The 19,596-nt window shown below is 36.5% G+C and overlaps 1 protein-coding gene across 1 annotated transcript in view; it reads left to right on the plus strand.

Moving 5' to 3' along the window:
- The window catches only part of LOC121421906, a 142,507-nt gene extending 123,177 nt beyond the window's left edge, over nucleotides 1–19,330 (plus strand). Inside the window, 20 exon segments of the mRNA XM_041616707.1 lie at nucleotides 1,572–1,732; nucleotides 2,270–2,323; nucleotides 3,781–3,909; nucleotides 5,654–5,776; nucleotides 6,664–6,786; nucleotides 7,626–7,706; nucleotides 8,770–8,922; nucleotides 9,462–9,584; nucleotides 10,567–10,701; nucleotides 11,358–11,466; nucleotides 11,864–11,998; nucleotides 12,639–12,710; nucleotides 13,088–13,159; nucleotides 13,887–13,967; nucleotides 14,833–15,040; nucleotides 15,273–15,918; nucleotides 16,328–16,519; nucleotides 17,057–17,323; nucleotides 17,326–17,354; nucleotides 17,949–19,330. Coding sequence (XP_041472641.1) covers nucleotides 1,572–1,732; nucleotides 2,270–2,323; nucleotides 3,781–3,909; nucleotides 5,654–5,776; nucleotides 6,664–6,786; nucleotides 7,626–7,706; nucleotides 8,770–8,922; nucleotides 9,462–9,584; nucleotides 10,567–10,701; nucleotides 11,358–11,466; nucleotides 11,864–11,998; nucleotides 12,639–12,710; nucleotides 13,088–13,159; nucleotides 13,887–13,967; nucleotides 14,833–15,040; nucleotides 15,273–15,918; nucleotides 16,328–16,519; nucleotides 17,057–17,323; nucleotides 17,326–17,354; nucleotides 17,949–18,164 — 3,109 coding nt within the window. The 3' untranslated portion in view covers nucleotides 18,165–19,330.
- The last annotated feature ends 266 nt before the right edge of the window (nucleotides 19,331–19,596 follow it).

The following is a 19,596-nucleotide window of genomic DNA, read 5'->3' on the forward strand; positions in this document are numbered from 1 at the left end:
TGACATTTTGTGTGATCGTTATCTACTGAAGATATGAAAGTTGTTATCGTGTTTGATCTTTACTGAAGATTATTATTAAAGAAGTCATCGTGTATCTACGGAAGATTAAATATGAAAGTAGTCACCGTGTTTGATCATTATCCACTGAAGATATTAAGGATTAAAGTTGTCATCGATCATTATTTACTGAAGATTATTTAAGTAGCCATCGTGTCTGAGCTTTATCCACTCAAGATATTAAAGAGGTCATCGTGTACGATCGTTATCTACTGGAGATATAAAGAAGTTATCGTGTATGATCGTTAACTGTTGAAGATATTAAAGTGGTTATGTTGTGTGATCTTTTTCTGCTGAAGATATCTCAGTAAACACTGTAACTATGATCGTTATTTATACTGAACAAATCACAAACGTCACCTATATTTTTGCTTGAAATAAGAAAATACTCACCTTGTTTGGTCGTTATAAAGTGAGATTTTTTTCTAATATACAAAGCATATAAAAAAAGTTTACACTTTGAAAAAGCCCTGGGAATAGAAAAATATACAACATTTCAGTAATTTTTTTCATATATAATCTTGGGGTTGGGTCTAATCTATCCAATGAAAGTTAAAGTTTTGACAGAATGTTACACTTGATTGAGTACTGTCCATTTTTGTAAAGCTCGCAGAAATCTGTTTGCGCAGAAATGCTTGTTTTCACGCTGTGTCAAGGGGAAAGGACGAATTCAAACCTACCCTGCGAAAAATTTCTCATACATTTCCCTTGCACTTTTAGTCAATTTAAATAAAACGGATACATTCAAGCATTTTTAATAATTTTGCCACCCAAATTGAAATTTCAACACTTTTTATGCACAACCTTTACCCTTTTTGTGCCAGCTGGATCTGAGGACATAACTGAATCTGAAAAAAATTTATTTCAGACATCTCCAGCATTTTTTCACTAAATTTTTATAATTTAAGATGGGTTTACATTTCATTTTTCATTTAATACTTGTTTCTCCACACTTTTCATAAGCTTGACAATGATTAACAAAATGAAAATCAAGCCTCAGCCATTTTATGTAAATCACAGCTCAGTGTAAAGCAAATATCGTCACAATGGCCTCAGTGTGTGGGGGAGTGGGATGGGGCGAAATGCAATCTTCAAAGTGTTTTGGGCAAGGAAGCAAGTAGAAAAAGGTAAAAGATATCTTCAAATCAATTTTACTAGCTAAATTCAACGTGTTCTTCATGATTAAGGTCTACTTTTATTCGCATAACTATTTCAAAGTTCTGCGCAAATCATATCACTAACTTTTCAAAAGTAAGTGGTGCTCATTCAAGCGGAAATATTTTTCGACAGTTATATCGTCATTTGCTTAAATGGATCAGTACCAATGTTAAAATGTGTAAAAAATTTCAGGATATTACAAATGTGTAGTTTTACAGGATTTTTTCAAAGTGTAAACTTTTTTTGATACGCACTGTATAACAATTGAATACTCAATACAGACAAATATTTGAAAATCAATGTAGAAAAAAACCTGTTAAATCGTAAGTGAATTGATTTAATTTTTTTGTTTTCAGTACGTCGGACGAAATACATAGCCAACCCGATGGCAGTGAACTAGAAGAGTGCACCATGATTATGATGACACGGATCAATTCCGTTGCCCAGTGGCATGATGTGACCTGCTCCCGACCTAGCACCAGACATTACATTTGCAAGCAGCCGGCAGTCAATAATGGTAAATGTGGAATGAAAATTTAGTAGTTATGATGATGATGATTTTGATGATGATGAGAGTAATAATTATGACAATGATAATAATAACAATAAGAAGAAGAAGAAAAAGAATATGTTTATGACAATAACAATATCAATCATGATAATGATAATGATTGAAATTATTTGGGGGAGACTGGCGGTGTATGAAAGCGGTTGTGCCTGTCAGGAGCATAGCTGTGGTATCATTCAACATTATCAGAAACGAAAAAAGAAATACGGAGGTGCCGTGGTCGAGTGGTCTAAGGCTTCTGGCTATACATGAAAAAAGCCGGGGTTCGATCCTCGGCCGCGGCACCTATCCCCATGAGCATGGCATTTAATCTACAATGCTCTTTTATCTTGCTCTCAAATAAATGGAAATGCTTTATGCATTATTGGAAACTAGGTGTGCACTTGTTTAAAAAAAAACCGAATGGTTTGACAATAAGTTATGAAATGTTTTTGTCTTCATTTCGGATGATTACATTTTTTTATTTATCTCTTTAAAAAATTACAGTGACAGGTGAAGTTTTTCACACGGATAATCACACAGTAGTTTACAATAAGCCAGGTAGGTGAAATTCTGGTAATCCAGGATGTACATTATTTTGTTTGAATTGATGCAGTAAAATCAGTAAAAAGAAACACATTAAAAATGCTATCAAAAATTGACGAAGAGTAATAAAATGAAAAAACCTATCTTTTTTTATTTTAGTGAAACATTGGTATCAATTTCCTTATAAATACGCAATGAGCGGACCGATGATGTTGTATCCCCAATTATTCTCTCGTATTTTGATACGTGAAATGGTGTTAATTCAATATGTATCCCAAGAATGTAAAAAGAGGATTGAATACTGATTTTCCCTCTAAAATAATAATTGTCCGAACATACTTGTAGCAGCTACACATGTTTTTACACACACCAATGAAAATATAAAGTATTTTTTATTCCATGTAAAAAATAAGCTGAGGGAAAGCGACAGGATGACATCATCAGCCTACCTCATGCATATTCAAGACTTCCTGCACAACTATTTAAAAAATTATTGCCAAACTTTAACTTTTAAAAGTGCATTTTTTTCTGTGAATGTTTGATGTAGTTTTCAGCGTCTCGCTCTTTGAATTTTCTGTTTAGATACTAATATTTTCAGTCTCGAGTACCCCATTTTGTACAGTATTTTTTTCTGTATGTAATTGTAACCTAACTCTTAATGGGTGATTAGTTTGTTTGAAATATGCAAAGGCCTATACAGCAAAAAAAAGTGATGATGTCACTTCCCGTTCTTCCCGTTTTCTTTCCTACTTCTCTTCTTTCCTAGCCCTTCTTATCTTTGTATTGTATTTTGTGTATTGTATATATTTGTCCACAGGCGTATCCCGCCACAAGCATGTGCTTCTAGGGACATACGCCTTCCTCTGTACACATAAGTAGTTTATTTTCATATTCTTTATAGAAATTGATTTGAAGTGAATTCTTGTTAACAAAAATGAAATAATTTTGTGAGATGGAGGAAAATAAATGTTTATTTGAAATTGAAAAAAATGAAAAAAATGAAAAAATTGAAAACGCTTTTTGCATTTTAGTGATTTTTTTATAGCAAAGCTCGACATGGCATGATAAAAATACCACAACTCAAGTTTGGTGTGAATCAGGTAATGGGTCCCCAATACGGCATAGGTAGCTTCATTAAAGTTAATTGTTGTTCATAATGGTTCATAATATTTACAACCAGACCAAGAATACATTGATTTCAATGGCACGAATCGTGTCTTTTTGAGGCTATATCTTTGGGCCACATGGACTGATTCCCGCCATCTCTGGATTATGGAGCTATTTGTTCATGCTCTATACAGAAAATATGGCATAAAAATGCTAGAATGCAAATATTGAAAATTGATGACGTCATACTTCCGTTCGGTACTCTAGTACCAAAACATAAAAACAGAACAATACAGCACTGATCTTTGTTAACGCCCTCTACGTCAGTTGATTCAAGCATGTTACCCTATTGTTATTTTCTATAGATGAAGATACAACTTGTCCACCATCACTTTATATGTGCACAGATGGGGAGTACTTTATCCAACGAATTTTCGTTTGCGATGGCATCGACCACTGCTATGACGGGTCGGATGAATTGGATTGTAACGCACGTAAGTCGTATAGCCCACAAGCCCCTCTCAGGTCCCACATTAGATGTCTGCAAAGCTGTCGACAATGGTAGCCTATAGTCTATACAGTGTAGAAACTGCCTCTTTTTGGCGCAAATATTCACTACTGAATGACACGCGCCGTATAATGCAAAACAACAACATAATATCATACAGTAGGCTGATATTTTATTCTATTCACTATCATATAAATATCAAATATTTTATGCTTTATTAGATGCCGTTTCAGCATTCATTTCAGCAGCTAGTGCCAAAAAATATTTTAGCAGAAGTATGACATGATATAAATGCTGTGGATCATCATTGTCATAACTTTCCATTAAGGAATGAAACATGCACTTTCGGGGCATGATTTGTAACCGAAAACAAGTTTTGTAAGACTATGCTAAAACTGCAACAGTAATCATTATAAAACGGGTTCAAGGATGTAGCCAATGGAGAGTGCGTATTTAAGTCACGTGTTCATGCTTTAATGACGCGCAACCTTCCAGTTGTGCATTTTTCGTGCAGCACTGTGCATTTTTTTGTGCAGCGTTAGTTCCAATAGCACATAAAAACTGATACGCGTTCAGTAAAAGAGGCTGGCTAGGACTTTGATGCGCTTACTTAGGCGCGCATAGTAGATACGCCTGTGATGTCATAATTGACAGTCTTGTGATCTCTTCGTCTGTGCGATCGTACACAAGTTGGAGGGATTTGAACAAGATTTCCATGAAAAATTCATTTTGCCGACCCGTTTTATAAAACAATGCACATTTTAAGATTTGTGATGTTAGTGACGATGCGAGCAACTCTCGGGCATTCACAATATTATGCAAAAGCACTCGGCGCAAGCGCCTCTTGCTTTCGCATAATTGTAAATACCCTCGAGTGTGCTGCATCGTCATAACACACTCATAAATGTGCATTAATTGTATATTATCTTTACTATTTTTCTTATTATCAGTACTATTATTATTATCGTTATTATTGTCATTATGATAATATTAAATATTATTGTAGGACGCAATATTCAGATGTTTCAAAGCGCGGACTAGGCTGACAAATTAATAAAATAGATATGGGTTTGCAATCTGTTCCAGAAGGCGGGAGCACTTATTGCAATTACCGCACAATCACCTTAATGGGGGGGGGGCGTTTCATGAACATTTTTGTCCGACCAGAGGCCCGTTGCAGAAAGAGTTGCGTTTAAACGCAAGTCAAAAAATCAATCGCAAGTCCCAAATGCGCGCTGTTAATTGGTTGAAAATAAAGTTACGCATGATTTTTAAAGTTGCGCATGATTTTTAAAGTTGCATTTGATTGCAACTCTTTCTGCAACGGGCCCCAGATCTGACAACGTTTCTGAATTTTGATTGGCTGAGAAGCACTGTTAAATTGGGACTTGTCGGATAAAACGCCTGACGAGTCCTTTCATGAAACACCCCCCCCCCCCGCCCCCGGTCTCGACGTCTTGGGAAGACGACATAATAGCTTATTTCAGCATGGACAGATTAGAGGTCATTGTCGAAAGTTGGTGGACCGGGACAACACTTCGTCTTAAGATTTGGACCGGACGAAAAACTGCAAATATGTTGCTTGTCTCAAGTCCAGGATGACAATTCTGTTTTGATTCACCAAAGGCTACTTTATTATGAAGGGCTTTGACAAAATATTTTCTTTGTTATAGAATGCGTCTGAGAAATGATTGCTAGAATTCCCCAATAACAGTCTATTTTCTTCGCAGATAATGATGATGATGAATGTCCGAAAGATTTCTTCAGGTGCACAGAAGGAGAGTGTATATCGACTTCGTTCCTTTGTGATAACATTAATCATTGCGAAGACAACTCGGACGAACTGGGATGCCGTAAGATTGATAAGTTCATTATTTTTTTATACCAAAGTTATTTTTAAAAACATTTCAAAACTTACTCTGGTCTTGTCTACGCTGGAAATCTGGCAGATTTTTTTTTACTGCAATAGTAATAGTAAAAATACTATGCATTAGCATTGTAAAAAATAGCATTTTTATAATTGATGTAATTATCATTATCACCATATAGTCACTTTACAATTATACTACCGCTACTAATGCAACAACTGTCTGCAATTCATACCATGCTTTGGTTGTTCTATTACTGTTACTGATATCAGATTATTAGTACAAACATACATAATTACACACACCCACACAATCACCAAAATAACCCCACAAACACACACACATATAGTGGTTAAAGCACCGGTGTTCAAAGCTGGGGGCCCAGATTCCATTCCCGGCAGAGACATTTTTTCGGCATCACCAATTTTTTTCAAGGGGCAGATAGCTCTGAGGAACCTTGATTTAAGCTTTACCTACCATTGTTTTCTTCATTCATTCCTTTCACATCACACACACACACTCACATGTATATATAATTACATGCATACGTATATGCTTGTAATGATGATGATTTTTCTTTGCATTATTTATTGTTAATAGATTAGATATGGTCATTTCATTAATTTCATTGGAAATAGAATTGTCTCATCATATTTTTTAAATATATTTTTATCAACTAGCGAACCTTTGATGAAGGCCCAATGATATTGTATGAATGAATAGAGTTTAGAATTAAAGCAGTTCAATAAAGATAAGATTATTTTTACGTAGGGTCAATGATTAGAAAATAATTAATTCTTTATAGCCAAATAATAAATGTTCAGGATACCACACTACAAGTAAAGAATAAACATTGTTTTTTTTCAATGTAGACTACGCGCCATGCCGTGAGGATGAAGTACCTTGTGCGTTTGATCCTTATATATGTATCGCGAGCACCAAAATGTGTGATCTGATAAAGGACTGCCCTGATGGAACAGATGAGACTGACTGTGGTAAGTGACCTAGAATCCCTGGGCAAATTTTTTTTTTTTTTTGTAATAGTATTTATTAATCATTCAGTTCAATACAAATCATCGTACAAATACTCATGGTATTAACATAATAATATACAATGGATAAATTCAATAACAAAATTGATCGAAATGTGTGTATCGCGATCACAAAAATAGCAGAAGACTGCCCTGGGGGAACAAATGAGATTGACTGAGGTAATAAGTGACCTGGGTCTCGTAACACAACGTTTAGAGATGAACATCAAATATGAAAGAACACTATTGATTGGTTCCTGGGTACAGTAACACAAAGGTTAGCGATAAATCGCTTGATTTTAACGATTGATTGTGCATTGCAGTCAATGCAATCAATCGTAGAAAAATGTTTACGATCATTGCTAAGCTTTGTGTTACGGAGCCCTGGTCAGAATTTTGAATTGAATACACGTGTGAAGGCTTTTTTCGTCAGTCATTTAGCAATTTGTTGATTGTTAATCCTTTATTAATCTTTGCGTTACGGAGGTCAGGATTCCCGTTTAAAACGATACAAAGGCGTGATATAATACCCCCCCCCCCCTAAAAAAAAACCTTTAGAGCTTGAGCCCGAATGATAATCGTGTTTCTAAATGTCAGTGACCGATCACAGCGAGCGAACAAAACAATCATACATTATCAGTTTGTAAATAAGTTTTGCCATTTAAATAAGTGTATGAGGTTCATAGTGCCTAGCAAATAAATCTACCTCCTTTCTCTCTTTATCCCCCCCCCCTCACTCCTCCGGGCCCCCTCTCTCTCTCTCTCCTTAGACGAGGAGTCTTCTTTATTCCCATGTTACTCAGGGAGAATGTTACCAAATAGCGCCCTCTGTGATGGGACGGTTGATTGCATTGGAAGCTCATACGAAGATGAATTAAAATGCGGTAAGTTCTTCAATTAAGCCCCCCCCAAAAAAAAAAAAAATATGGAGATGATTCTAAGCCGCTTTAGTAAATACTCATACACTGCAAAAACTCCGGTGTTGATTTAACATCTGCCCGGAATCTATACACAGCAAAAACTGTGGTGTTACCCGATGTACATAGATGACCACACCGGTTATTTTACACCGGTGTAGATAGGTGTTTATACAACACCAATTTGTATTAGATTCCGTCCTGGTGTTAAATCAACACCGAAGCTTTTGCAGTGTGTGGTTGAAACTACCTAGCATTTATACATCAGTAAAACGAAAATAAGAATAATAAGCATGATCATGGGGACATTACCTGGTGGGTTCTTCATAAAGCTGTTCATAAGTTAAGAGCGACTATAAGAATTACTAGAGAACCTATCTTACGCACTAAATAATCACCAATTAACATTCAATGGTGAATACCATTTCCCTCAAGAAAGAATCACTGGTCATTGTTAAAGTCACTCTTAACTTACGAGCATCTTTATGAAACGGCCCCCTTAATAAAATGGAGAATATTCAAAGAAAACTTTATGTGCACAAATTTGACAAAATAGTAATTTATTCAGATTAAATTCGTCAGAATAAATGTATGGCTGGATTTACAAAATTCATGTTTTCATGATAAATCGAATTTCCTGTGATCTTTACAGAAGTCGAAAAAGATAAAATCAACAGTAGTTGGTTCAACACTCTAAGAATTCGAATGTTATATCAACATTTGAAAGGTTGGAGGAGTGACAACCTTTTCCGAATGTTACATCCAACCTTGTATAAAACTGAATCCAACATTTTAAGTGTGGGATAGAACCATTTAAAGTTAGGAAATGTTGTCACTCGTCCAACCTTTCAAATGTTAAGTTATCATTTCTTGTTTTTAGAGTGAAGAAGTAAATGAAATGAATTTTTGAAACATATTTTGTCATAACATTTGATGACAGGCTATGGATAAAATTTCATGGACATTTCGGAATGTTGATTCGTAAGCTGTCAGCGTATACGTTTTCATGTTACCAGTTCTTTCATTTCAGATTACAACGAGCCAAATTATACTTGCGATCCGGAAACAGAACTTCAATGCGACAATGGAAAGTGCGTTGACCTGAGCACGAAATGTCTATATGACGTGGACAGGTTGGGGTTCATCATTGGATGCCGTGATGTGTCCCATCTTCGCGATTGTTGTAAGTACTAGACTCCATGATATTTCACTACACTACAACTACAACACAGTTGGATATTTTGTAATATTGCCTGACACTACTATACGTTTCGTATCTTCCTGTAATATATTTGTCAGTTTGTAGATAGATAGATAGATAGATAGATAGATAGATAGATGGATAGATAGATAGAAAGAAAGAAAGATAGATAGAAGATAGATAGATAGATAGATAGATAGATAGATAGATGGATGGATGGATAAATGTAGATGCTTTCATAAATTGATTTATTTTCCATCCAAAAATGTGAACAAACATTTCAAAGTGAAATATTTACTGAATTCTCTTTAAAACCATGAAAGTAAAATTCAGATAATATTCAGTAATGAAGGACTCAAATCAAAACTACCAATTTAACAAGAACGAATTGGACTAAGATAGGAAAAAGGTAACAAACCAAGTTTGCGGTTGATTAAAAGCAATGTAGTACGTGCAACATAAAAAATAACTAATCATATTGACAAGCCCTTTTAATCCTATTCTTGTATTTTTCATATCAGCGGACTTTGTTTGCCCTCCATATACCTTCGGATGTCCGCTATCGTATTGCATTCCATTGCGCATGCGCTGTAATGGAATCAAAGATTGCCCTAACGGCCAGGACGAGTTGGAATGTGATCAAGGTTTGTATTGGCCTGGTAAAGTAAGCTACCCTATACACATTTACACAAGGAACGGATTTTGCACACGGCACAAACAAATCTGTCACGTGCATAGGCAGCGGAAGCGGGGGGGGGACGGGGGGCCGTGTCCCCCCTAAATTTGAGATAGGGGGACGGTCCCCTCCTAAATTTGTTTTTGATAACCTTTTTTTTTTTTTTTTTTTTTTGCTTGTCAATTTTTTTTTCCAACGTCCCCCTAAAGCCACGTGGACCCCCCTTGAAACGTGTGTTGTCCCCCCCAATGTTTTTTTTTTTGCTTGTCTAAAAATTTTTGGGGCGCTTGTCCAATTTTTCACCTGTGTCCATCCCAAAATTTCAGGTGGACACCTCCTAAATTTTTTGGCTTCCGACGCCAATTGTCACGGAATCAAGTGATCCAGCAGTCCAATTAACTGTGGTTTAACCCGACAGAGTGACTTTTTTTCAAATTCTCGGCTGAAAAGTTCAAATAGTCAACATACATATTCTACCAATATGGATTGATTAGGTATAATGATGATGTTGACTGCAAAGACGGCTCTGTTGATAGCAATGGTGATCATGATAGACTTGATGATAACATTCATAATAACTAGGACAGTAATGATAAAAAATAGTAATAGTTGCGTTACTTCTATGTCTATTATTACTTCGCTTACTACTACTTATACTTACTGCTGTTGTTATTCCCAGATAAATGCTATTATTTCTACTGATAAATCAATAGCAATATTTAAAATCATTATCAAGATGAGGCCATCATGCGAAAATAAATATAGTATTGAAGATGTGTAATATCATGTTTTATCCAAAATGAACCAGACATTATTTTGTTTATATACTTTTATTAAGGCAATATGGTGGAACATATTATGACGAGAAATAACATTACCATTGGAGAGATGTGATATGCCAAAATCCAGGATTTTCTTAACGCTAATTTGTTTATCTTCTTTTATCCCAGATCAATACAAATGTCCGAATTCGAGCTATGCTTGTCAGCAGCTATCCGAAGACGTGATCGAAGGCCAGAGAATATGCCTTGCCCCTGTTCAGATATGTGATGGTCAGACGCAGTGCCCCAAGGAGATGACGAATTGTACTGTGGTCAGTTGATATAGATTGATTAGTTTACTTTAGTGGGAGTATGGGACATAAAAAAAAATCCCAAGTTGAAATCTATATACTTGAATGGGAAGAACAGTAATAAACTGGGCTCCATTTCATTAAAAAAAGTTACTATAAAAGCAAGTCTTACAGGACAGTCAACTACCATGACAACAGTGGAACTTCTGCTTCCTGATTGGCTCTTGCAATTATCGAGAACTGATGTTCCAGCAGAATTAAGCACTACTTTTGTGTTTTATTATATGGTATCTGAAACACTGGGATTATTTATGGAACTCGGGGAGGGGGGGGGGGTAATAATTATAGCAGGGCCCGCTGAGAGAACAATTTTTCAGAACTGAAGTGGCTACCCTGGGTAAATGTACTGTTATTATTATTATTGATGTTATCATCATCATGATTATCTACGTGTAAATTATATAACAAATGATGAAGCTGACTCATTCCTTCATCATCGCATTTATTTGGACATAATTGCACCGGATCGGTCATTGTAGTTAGAATTACATGCGAAATTCAAAACCCTTGTAACATTTCGGTTTAATGTTCAATGTTTTCCTTTTTTGGTTCACCTTTCTTTAGACTGGATATCATTAAAGATATGTTTCATCTTGTTTTGTTTCATAGATTTTACCTGCCCAATCAATTGCACATGTTTCGGTTTATCAGTCACGTGTGAAAGACCCTCGTGGAAAAGCCACAACCCACCAGTCCTTCACAGAGATATACGCATACTGTAAGTAAATCCTTTTACATATTAAAAATTATTCTTACTACTAAATTACTTTGATCCCTGTCCCTTGGATTGGTCGCCCCCTTTATTATTCCTTGACGTCTTCTTTTCTATCAATTGCTTATCTAAATAAGCATTATTTAATATATTTAATTATTCATTTGCTATCCTATACATACTAGTGTTTATCTTTTTTATGCACGTTTATATTATAGGTAAGGCCTTCATATCCTTTCGCATTTATCATATCCTTTTTCTTTATCCCCACCAAATTGAAGTAGCAAAAAAGAACCCTTTATAAGCAAAACTGCTATAACTTAAAAACTAAATTATGCTGACAATTATTTTGACGAATATGCATATGTAAGAATATCATGTATAAAATAACTTTTTCGCACAGACGCATTTCTGAAGTACCACTTGTTCTGGAACCTACTGATGAGGGCACTCTTTACCAAAATGACAATCGTACAGAGTCGAACGAAGACGAGCCTATCTCTATATCGCTGACTAACCTGCCTTATCTTGCTGAATTGTATGTATGACTATGGGGTGAAACCGATGGTGCTAGAGGGGACAACAGATTGCACCTCTCCCTATAGATTTTGATGAGAAAGATGAAAATGAGGTGTGAAAAAGATATAAAAATGAGCAGTAAAAGAGAACAAAAAGGAAGAGAAGAAAAAGCAAGACCATATACTTCACGATACAATGTTTGGTCATGAAACTCAAATTTATGCCATCCCACTTAATACTTAATATACTTAATACTTAAGTTCCGTTAGACTAGTCATGAAATATCTAGACATTACTTACATGATGACTGATATTTCGATGTGATTGTTTTGCCATCTACGTCTTGTTGGATGCTGATGAAAGGTATGAAACATAATCTAATGCTCGTACATTGATTTGAGATGACGGTCTTATATCAAGTTTCTTCATTTTCATGCCTCGCAATTATTGTATCTGTAGAAATTTTCTGTGTCATTCATGCTTTCGAAGAATGTTATAGACTTTTAAAATATATTTTTTAATTACCATATTTCTCCCAAAAAACACACACCCTCAGCTATAATGTTCTTTATATTGTAGGTATGTCTGGCATGTAACAGGACCATTTTCATTCGGAAAGCCCATTGTCGAAATATCAATATCATTATATTCATTTACAGGGAGCTGACATCTACTGGAATCAAACGTCTTACTCCCGGAATTTTCCTAAACAACACGAATCTTTATAAGATGTAAGTATGATATTTCATATAAAATCTTGAAACTCTCCGTTCTTTTCTTTCCCAAGTGCCTACCACTCCCACCCCCCTCCATTTCCGACTTGTTCATTTTGGCGATTGCTCCCGATAGAATATTTAAAACAAGGTTTTTCTTTTTTTTTAATATGAATCAAAATTTATTTGGATACGAAGATCGATTTACATAATTTATGTTAATTATTTTTAATTAAGCCTACCTTTGACGACCAGGATTAGTCCATCCATATTGATTTTCTTTTGATGTAAACTCAAACTACTATATAAAAAAACAGTATCACTTATATGTTGTTGGTGCTTTGATCTTTTATAAATAAAAATAAATTTTGATATATTTCGTTCATTCACCACAGGAATCTGTCGGGGAATGAGTTAGATGATATTGTGGCTGGGGCTCTGTTTCCTCTGAAAAGTTTGAGAAATTTGTAAGTAATGCAGATGACTTATACACACACCCTCACACATACACACACATGGATATATATATATATATTATATATATGTGTGTGTGTGTGTTGTGTGTGTTTATATATATATATATATACATATATATGCGTTATGTATAAATATATATATATGCGTTATGTATAGGATAGGTGATAATGCTCGGTGACTGATTAAGTTCTGTACATTTATTGCAGGTCTAAGATTTTGATAAAAAGTAACCAGTCTAATTCTAGTGGTAACTATATTTTAACAACATAATATATAATTGATGTTTATATTTGCATGTATTTTTTCATTTATTCCTATATTATACAATTAAAGAGATTTTTGCTTCGGTTTGATCCAAAGACAAACATGTTACACACTTTGCCAATATCTTGGTATTTCCTGATCTCTGCTTATACAACAATGTGTTGAAGGTTAGTTTCATTGAACATCTCTTTCCAAGAGACAAAGAGAAGTATGAACATACACAAACGGAGTCTAGATATGGGAAGAATAGAAAAATACAACGTATAATGAATTTTAACATTGATTGGTGCGTTATAATTGCCTCCAAAACAGAAGAAATGTTATAAAGCCCAGAATTCCGTAGGACCTTGGTTTAAAATTCCAGTTTAAACTAGGGTTAAACCTAGGTTTGATTATCAGAATATCATCCTTTGTAATTATCATGAAGCGAGTCCCCTTCTTTCTATTTCACAGAGACATCACCCATACCTCAGTGGATGCTGGACCTAAAAACAAAGATCTCTTCATGGGAGTTAACAATACACTGACAGAATTGTGAGTAGGAAATGGTATTTATTAAAAATTGAAAGCTGATGCTATTGGGTTTGGCAAAGAATTGTTCGTCTGGTAAAGAATTTCGATGAAAATAGGAGTCCATTATAGAATAGATGTAGTAGAAATAGAATTAGTAGAAGTAGTAGTTGTAGTATTAGTAGTAGTAGTAGTAGTAGTAGTAGTAGTAGTAGTAGGTTGTTGTTGTTGTTGTAGAAGTGTAGTAGTAGTAGTTGCAATAGAAAAAGCAGAAAGCAGCAGTAGTAGTAGTGGCTGAATAAGTTGTAGCAGCGTTAGTACTAGTTTGGCGGTAATATAGCAATACACTATAGCATTACTGTATAGAAGTACTAAATGTCGTATCAGTAGTAGTTTCAGTAGTAGGAGCAAGATATTGATCCACATTGTGCTGCACTCAACCCAGGTGGGGCACAATGGTAGGCTCCCTGTTTGGACTATGTTCTTTGAAATGCTTGTGCGCTGTAAAAAAAGTTTTTCCGGGTTAGATCAAGCCACGGCAATAGTATCAAAAGTCTGTTTGGAAGCGCACCAAGACGTAAAATGGTAGTGATATGCGCTGAAAGGCTGAAGATGTGATAAACATTTAGCTTGCTGATATTCTAGAGAGCCAAGAGGAATGCAATGGCAGCCTTTGCCTCTGTGCCAAACCAACCTCCTACATCTGCGCAAAGTGCTCCAAACACCGACAGCTCGGAGAAGGACGTGCAGCCGTTCAAGTCCTGACATCCACCCATTCATAGAATGTGTCTGCTCAACTAACTTCTTTCTTTTGTTCATCAATTATATGCAATTCTTTAAAAGTATATACACTTTTCGAATTGGTTTTGTTTTCATCGCTTTGTTTCAGGCACGCTGATAATTTTGTATTCTGCTGCTTACTCGATTCAAACGTCCATTGCCACACAGAGAAAGACCGCTTTTCCTCGTGTGATAACCTACTCAACAATGAACTGCTTCGCATCCTAATGTGGGTGTTGGGTATCAGTGCTCTGATAGGAAACACCTTTGTGGTCTCCTATCGCATCCTCCAACGCAAGCGAGTGGAGAATAGCCAGGTAGGTCTGGGATAAGTCCAAAATTTCCTGTCTGTATGTTTGTTTCGAGACTATAAATACTGTCGATTGAAAAGTGGTCCATAAAGGATATGACTCCATATACTGATTTTATGTGATGTGCTTGCATATCAAGTCAAACTGCATGCATTACTGCTCCTCAAGTAACGTCAATGTCACTACAATCGGTTCAATAGTTTACCAGGGGAGTTTTCATTTTTCTTGTTTCAATCAGGTCCAGTCCCACTTGATTTCAAATCTGGCGGTTTCCGACCTGATGATGGGAGTCTACATGATGATCATTGCCGCCACAGACGAGACTTACCGTGGACAGTACTACCTACACTCTGAGTCGTGGAGAAGCAGTGTCCTCTGCAAGACCGCAGGGTTCTTATCGATGCTCTCCAGTGAGGTCTCCGTTTTCCTTGTCATGATCATTAGCTTGGATCGGCTCTTCTGCGTCGTCTTTCCCTTCAGGCAGAGGCTTCACCTAACACCACAGAAGGCGCTGGTCCTCATCGTCGCGACCTGGATCTTTTCGTTCCTACTCAGTCTAGTCCCACTCCTGGTGCCAGACTATGCTGGGCATTTCTACGGGCAGTCCAGCGTCTGCCTTGCCATTCCCCTCACACCGGAAACAGAACCTGGTTGGGAGTACTCCGTCTTCATCTTCTTGGGCATAAACTTCTTCAGTTTCATGGTGACGCTCATCTGCTATGTCGTCATTTTCGCTGAGGTGTACAGGTCATCCGCACGCATGGCCGGACGGAAGCAGCAAACATCACATAGCAGACGGCTGAACGGTCAGATCAAATTGGCGTCCAAGATGGCGCTTATTGTAGGCACAGATTTCTGCTGTTGGATGCCTGTTATTATCATGGGTAAATAGTAATATTAATTGATAGAGTAATACAATACAATCTGATGCCACATATCAATTCGAGTTTTAGTGGCTTCTGTATCCATAATGAAGAAAGAATGTATTTTCTCCTTTAGTTAGAAAAGTTAGTGTAATCAGAACACTATCCCTCCTGTTTATAGAGACCACACTTCATCTTCACGCAAGGCAGTTAACCTTACATTATTGAGCCCGTTTCTTAAGATTTAGAAATTGGGTAAATTTGCCATTATGTTAACCACAATAATACGAGGGCATAATGGAAACTACGGTTTGAACCATTCATAACCAAGGTGTCCATAGTTGCTATACAAATGGCAAAGTTACCATAGTTATAAAAGTCTATGAAATGGGCCCCTGAACATTACTGTTTTCCATTGTCTTACTCGTAGGAATTCTAGCGAAAACCGGTGCTGCCGAAATTCCTGCCGACATGTATGCCTGGTCAGCTGTAGTTCTTCTCCCCATCAACTCCGCTATTAACCCTTACCTCTACACTCTTTCAAGCCTTCAACAGCGCAGGAAACAGAGACTAAGAACCAAGGCATTGGCAACGAATATGAGCATGCAAGATGTCAATACGAGTAACTATGAATGATGATTGGTATTTTTCACAAGAAAAACTGTTCTGTTATGCTCACAATATAAGGTGTAATCTTGTTCCTCTCGGGACGGAAAGTTTGTTTTTGTCGGAAGGCAACAGTTATCACATTGGTAGTAACTGTTAAAGAAAAGTTTATTGTTGATAGTTGGATTTGTTTTTCCAAGGTTTTGCTTTCAATTATTGAGGTGAATTATTTATATCTTATCATTGGATATAGAAAATAAAACGTGAAATAATGACGTCAAAGGCAGTTTAGGCAATTCTAGTGGACGATAATGAGTTAAGATAATTAACATCTGTATGTTGTGAGAACCCTATGCAAAGTTCATCATTCGGTTTTGTAAATAACATTTCTCAACACACTTAGAATCAAACACGGTATAAGAGGATATTTTATTTGTTTAATGAGCTTACATATTTTGTGTAATACAGCTTTCAGGAACTTTTAAGACCATTAATGATCTGTAACTTCTAAATGTAATCACTAATGAAAAGCCATTGTCTCTTATCCATTCAGAAACTGAGATCTCCATCGATGATAATCTGGACAACAGCAGTTCGGAAGAACCTTGTCAAGTAAAAATCAACCCTATGTATGCCAGTCTCGCCAAACACTGCATATTGACTCCTTTCACCCATTTCGGTAGAACCACCCATATCCAGACCTTGACAGAGTACATCAACCAACGTGGGACGATGCCTTCCATGGTGGACAGCGCCCTCATACGACGGGATATCTCCAAGGCATTGTCATACCTGAAGTCCAAGGGGGTGGTGGACATGGAGCGGGAGAAGAGAAGATTGCGGTGCAGCTGGTAATTTCAGATCTGACTCAGTCTTAGTCCGTGATTTTGTTGTAGCTTCTTTCCAATATGAAACATCGAACAGGGAAGTAACTGCTCAAGCATTTGCCATCTTATTTTGCAATTTGCTGTTTTGACAGAAAATTTGAAGTCCTAGAAACACACGGTCAGTGACAAAACAACACCAGAAATGTACCTTGCAGGGGGCAAAATTGAACATCAGAGGCGAAAAGACACTATTTGAGGTGTCTCCTTTCTGGTCATGGTTTCGTTGTCCTTGTGAAATCTAGGATTGCCTAAAGCTCAGACTTCTCAATCTCTCTCTTGACAAATGCTCTGAAGATTGAAAGTCAGTTGTGAAATGTGAGGACTAACAGTCACCAGAAAATATTTGCACACCACGATGAATGCTAAAAGACACGCATAGCAAATAATAATGCGATGCTATGACCACTTCATTTCGATCTATGATAGAATTGCCTACCTAGTTTTTTCCAATTATTTCACTGATGATGTAACCTTTGTTTCATGCTTTGGAGAAAAAAAGAGAAAAGACAATTATGATTTTTATATCTTGGCTGACCATCTATTCTTGTCAATATGCAGAGCTCTGGAGGTGACGTCCGCCAGGCCTTCTTTGTTGTCTACAACGCCAAGGACGTGCAGCGGTTGCTGCAACCAGGCAGCAAATCCTCGAACCTCAACAACCACCTATCTGATCAGAGAGAGTATGTGAAGACCATGTTGGAGGACCTGCGGGAGAAGGACGAGAATCTTAAACCCAAGGATGACAATCTTAAAGCATCCAAAGTTGGATATTAGCCCTATGGTGTCAATGAGTCATGTACTTCTGTCTTAATCAGAGTTCAGTTTAATCCGGTCAATCACAACTATGGAAAGCCAACGCTGCCAACAACTAATATACAGATTTTCATTCAAAGTGTTCAAACTAAATCTTAACTATGATATATAGTCGTATTGATTGTAAAGAAGCGAAATATTGAGCAATATTTTGCTGAAAGGAAGATGATAGTAGATTGCAATGGTAAATTGTTATTTCAGTTAGTTTTGATGTAGAGGATCAACCCTCTTTTCTCTGAAGGTTTGTATACCATCCAGTGGTGACACCGTACCATCCCTTGATTTTCAAATATAGTGAAAGAAAAAGAAATTATTATAAAAGAGGAAAAACAGATGGAGGAAGAATGGAGCGTATAGGCCCTATAAAAACGAGCGGTCTGTGTTTTAATCTGTGGTATCCTTTTTTCCAATTATTTTTCAACACTAAAAGCATAATCTTTTAATGATGAAAATTCATCTTTATTACTTGACACTTAACGGCTGAAGATTTTTATAGAATGTAAAAAAATATATACATTATTTGTTGTTGCACTGAATAAAAACTTTTACTAGATCATTTGGTACAAGTACTGTGTTTATCAATGATGAAAAGGTCATCTCACCTAGGACATAAGAGTATTTTCTGAACTTTTCTTGCTTCTCGTCAAGCCACATAACGCAAAATGTGGCAATTCATGGACACGCTAATTGAAATACGAGGGATTATAATTTGGTATTTTCGTGGCTAATCGCTCTTTGCCAATGTGAAAATCCTTTGCCTAGCGCTAGGAAATGACAGAAATGTATCTTTTTAAATATATATCTTAATGAATTCGCTTGCATACTTTCACCCATTCCATTTGTACTAGCGCCGCGCTTTGTTACAGCATATATTTATGTAAATTGCACTTTTGTGGTTGGTTCAAATCTGTGACGCTATAGTTATACAGGTAAAGCCGATCCCATTTTGACACACATTTTATCGAATGGTGTATACATGATACAGTTTGGGGTAAGTTTCATTGTTGAGACTATTGCTTTATGTTACATAGGCTATGTAGATTCGAACCAGTGATAGGTCAATACGCCATCACGTGACCATAGCTGCGAGGATCCCATTTGTTATATTCTAGGTTTTGACGTCACCTCAGGGAATATACTGCGTAGTATTTTCAATTGCGGCGTTATATCCACTAAGGTGACGTCACTCGCTGCATACAAGTTGCGCAACAAGATAGTTTATTTGATGTACGCGCTAGTGTTAACGCGTCGATTGCATTAGAACGCGCTTGATGTATTTTCCAAAAAAAAATCTATTATGACGTAGACGGATCAGAGCTGTAGCAAGAATTTCGCTCTTGAACCAGATGATGAATGCAATTTCTGATGGCGAATCCACATATACTATATAATA

This window comes from Lytechinus variegatus, chromosome 9 (genome assembly GCF_018143015.1).
Source record: "Lytechinus variegatus isolate NC3 chromosome 9, Lvar_3.0, whole genome shotgun sequence".
Lineage (NCBI taxonomy): Eukaryota > Metazoa > Echinodermata > Echinoidea > Temnopleuroida > Toxopneustidae > Lytechinus > Lytechinus variegatus.